At 37.0% G+C, this 3,689-nt stretch overlaps 1 protein-coding gene across 1 annotated transcript; it reads left to right on the plus strand.

The window, feature by feature from the left end:
* Window position 1: 1 nt before the first annotated feature.
* On the plus strand, window positions 2-553 carry LOC104990899 (olfactory receptor 52N2-like; the record flags this gene model as incomplete). Its single annotated transcript, XM_010843214.1, has 1 exon — window positions 2-553. A coding segment is annotated over one exon (552 nt), but the record flags the coding sequence as incomplete, so codon positions are not given.
* Between the last annotated feature and the right edge of the window lie 3,136 nt (window positions 554-3,689).

A 3,689-nucleotide genomic window follows, 5' to 3' on the forward strand; every position in this document is an offset into this window, starting at 1 on the left:
CCTCACCAGTGCTGTCATTGCCAAGGCTGGTCTTGCCACTCTGCTGAGGGGTGTGATGCTCATCTTTCCATTCACTTTCCTTACCAAGCGCCTGCCCTATTGTCGAGGCAACTTCATTCCCCACACGTACTGTGACCACATGTCTGTGGCCAAGGTGTCCTGTGGCAAAGTCAAGGTCAATGCCATCTATGGTCTCTTGGCAGCCCTCCTGATTGGGGGCTTTGATATTTTCTGTATTTCTATGTCTTACACTATGATCTTGCGAGCAGTGGTGAGTCTGTCTTCTGCAGATGCTCGTCACAAAGCCTTCAGCACCTGTACGTCTCACATATGTGCTATTGTCATTACATACGTTCCAGCCTTATTCACCATTTTTACTCACCGCTTTGGGGAAAAAAGTATTCCTCCTCATGTCCATATCATAATTGCTAATCTCTATTTGATGTTGCCTCCTACCCTGAACCCAATTGTATATGGAGTCAAGACCAAGCAGATCCGGGAAGGAGTCATCAAGTTACTTTTTAAGGAGAAAGATATCTTATCTGCAAAATAGATTAAAGCATTAATATTGAAAAGCAAGGAAGGACAAATAATATTTTAGATGAGATTCTTGAGTGTAAATTTTAAACCAATTGATCTCATTGTTTCACTGAATATCTGCTATACTATTAACTGACCTTTTGGTAGAACTCATCAATGGTTAAAATTAAATAAATAAGAAATACGCCTATGAATTTGAGGACTTTTTCCTAAAAGGACTTCCACAGTGATTTTAAAACTATTTTAAATAATGTGATGCATAGAGTCCTAATGATTTGTATGTTGAACAAGCCTCTAACAGGGTGCGCATCATAAAAAATAAAAGATTTACTGACCCTGTGTTGGAGATTCATCTGTTCTTGGGGGAAACCCATAGAAAAAGAAATCTGAGTCTGTTTCATAAGGCCCTTCACTTATTCTAATGACTTCATTTACTTCACTATTCCTCTTACCACATCATTTTGTATTACTGGGTTTAGTTTTTTAAACTATCCCATGTCTACACAAGCTGTGTGGAATTTCCCCTATTAAGGAGAATAATATTCAAATATTTCAATCGATGTGATCTAAATGAAAACTATGAAGGTAAGCAAGGAAATAGAGTCATAGAAACATAGAAGAAATAATTTCTTAAAGATAACTCTGGAAGATTTTTGAAGCAGACATGGAATAAGTCTTTGAAATAATTGTGAAGTGCTAGTAAGAGTCAGACACGACTGAGCGACTTCACTTTCACTTTTCACTTTCATGCATTGGAGGAGGAAATGGCAACCCACTCCAATGTTCCTGCCTGGAGAATCCCAGGGACGGCGGTGCCTGGTGGGCTGCCGTCTATGGGGTCACACAGAGTCGGACACGACTGAAGCGACTTAGCAGCAGCAGCAGCAGAAGAAATAGATGAAATTCACCAGCAAAATCTATAATCGTTTGGGTTTGGCTGACTTTATAGTTTTGTTTTCTTTAAGTTCAGCTACCACAAAGCTGAACATCTGGATTTTTGACTCCAAGGTGAGGTTTATCACCCCAAGCAAGCTTGCATAATGGCTAAGTATTCACAAATACTGATTTTTTGTTTATTGTAACAGGCCTTGTTGCTGCTGCTGCTGCTAAGTCGCTTCAGTCGTGTCCGACTCTGTGCGACCCCATAGACAGAAGCCTACCAGGCTCCCCTGTCCCTGGGATTCTCCAGGCAAGAACACTGGAGTGGGTTGCCATTTCCTTCTCCAATTCATGAAAGTGAAAAGAGAAAGTGAAGTCGCTCAGTCGTGTCCGACTCTTAGCAACCCCATGGACTGCAGCCTACCAGGCTCCCCCGTCCATGGGATTTTCCAGGCAAGAGTACTGGAGTGGGGTACCATTACGAACTGCAAAATTTGGAAAGCTAGGAAACTGCTCTTGGACCATTACTGGGCACTTAAGCATGAAGATACATTGTATACTGATTTCCATTACCTATATCTGTCTGTACACTGAGGAAATGCAGTTCTAGATGAAAGTTTTCTTTTTTTTTTTTTTTTACCCTTTTATTTATTTATTTATTTATTTTGCTTTTGAAAGTTTTCTGAGTTTTATGAACTTTATTGTCAATCCAAACCATGTATGGTGACAGGTAGTTGTGAAATGCACATTTTAAATACACATTTATTAATATTGAAGTGTGTCATTGAAAGTAATTTGAAAAGTATGCTATATGTCTGCTAAAAATTTTGAACACTATGATATGTAGCAGAGATTTCTGAAGATATATTACACCAAAAATGCTAGTATACTTGCTATTAGTCATCTTGAGCTGATATTTTGACGATTTCCAGCAAGGATGATAGTGTAAATGTCAACAAGAACACAATTTCCCCTGACACTCTAAATATATATAAAAATACTAGATTAAATATATTTCTGAAATTACAGACAGGAATATCTAAAAGCAGAAAAAAAATAGAAATAAAAAGAGAAATCACAAAAGCAAGGGAATAGATGAAAATTTAGTACCTATACAAAACTTTTACTTAAATAACTTCAGTATTGATAATCTATTGTTCATGTGTAAAAGTTAGATAAGCATTAATCCTAGAATCTTACATCATCATACTGTTCTGCTAAAATCTATGCCCATTAGCCCAAAGATAGAGAAAAAATGTTATAACTGTCATAATTTTTGGAAACACTAATGCAAACACATTTTATTATAGATGAATCAAAAAGACAAAGATTACTGCAGTAAAGACATTTTCTGGCAATAATCTTTCTCTCTACATTCAGTTATTTTCTCTATATAGTGAAGTAATCAGTGTATATCCTGACATTTTATGCAACTGTCTTAATTCCCCATACCACATATATAATTCACCACACCACACTACTTTCAACAGACTGGGGAAAGCTTCAAGTATAGAAAACAATTAAACAACAAGTAAGTATTAAAATGTAGCAAGAAATGTGCACTAGTAATTTAGTCCATAAGTCTTTGCTAATAATTACTAGGTGGGGGTATTGATAGGATAAATCTTGATTTAAGAAGTTTCTCAAATTTATAAATTGTACACTAATAGCCATGGTAGAAGAAGAACAATTCCTCAAGAAGAGAGAACCTGATCAAACTTTGCTAAAAACTGACAGTGGTATACGAAACTATATACTGTTCTTCCATCCATGTCTAAGTACAACAAGGATAAGAGTGAAAGAAACATACGTATGAATGTTCCATGTTTGCTGAAAAACACTTGAAATAGACAAATCTAACTCTGGTTAAAGATGAATAAAAAGGGAAAACAATACCACCACAGACAAGCATTATATTGAGCCTGTGATAATGTCCTGATAAAGGAGAGACAAGATTAGCATGTAGAACAATGAAAAGACTATTGTGGGCATATAAAATGTTTACTAGCCAGGACATGGAAGCAACCTAGCTGCCCATCAGCAGATGAATGGATAAGAAAGCTGTGGTACATATACACAGTGGAGTATTACTTAGCCATTAAAAAGAAGACATTTGAATCAGTTCTAATGAGGTGGATGATACTGGAGCCTATTATACAGAGTGAAGTAAGCCAGAAAGAAAAACACCAATACAGTATACTAAGGAAATTGCAACCCACTCCAGTGTTCTTGCCTAGAGAATCCTGTGGATAGAGGAGCCTGGTGGGCTG

The sequence above is a fragment of the Bison bison genome, unplaced genomic scaffold (assembly GCF_000754665.1).
Source record: "Bison bison bison isolate TAMUID 2011002044 unplaced genomic scaffold, Bison_UMD1.0 scf7180017847417, whole genome shotgun sequence".
NCBI classification, from domain to species: domain Eukaryota; kingdom Metazoa; phylum Chordata; class Mammalia; order Artiodactyla; family Bovidae; genus Bison; species Bison bison.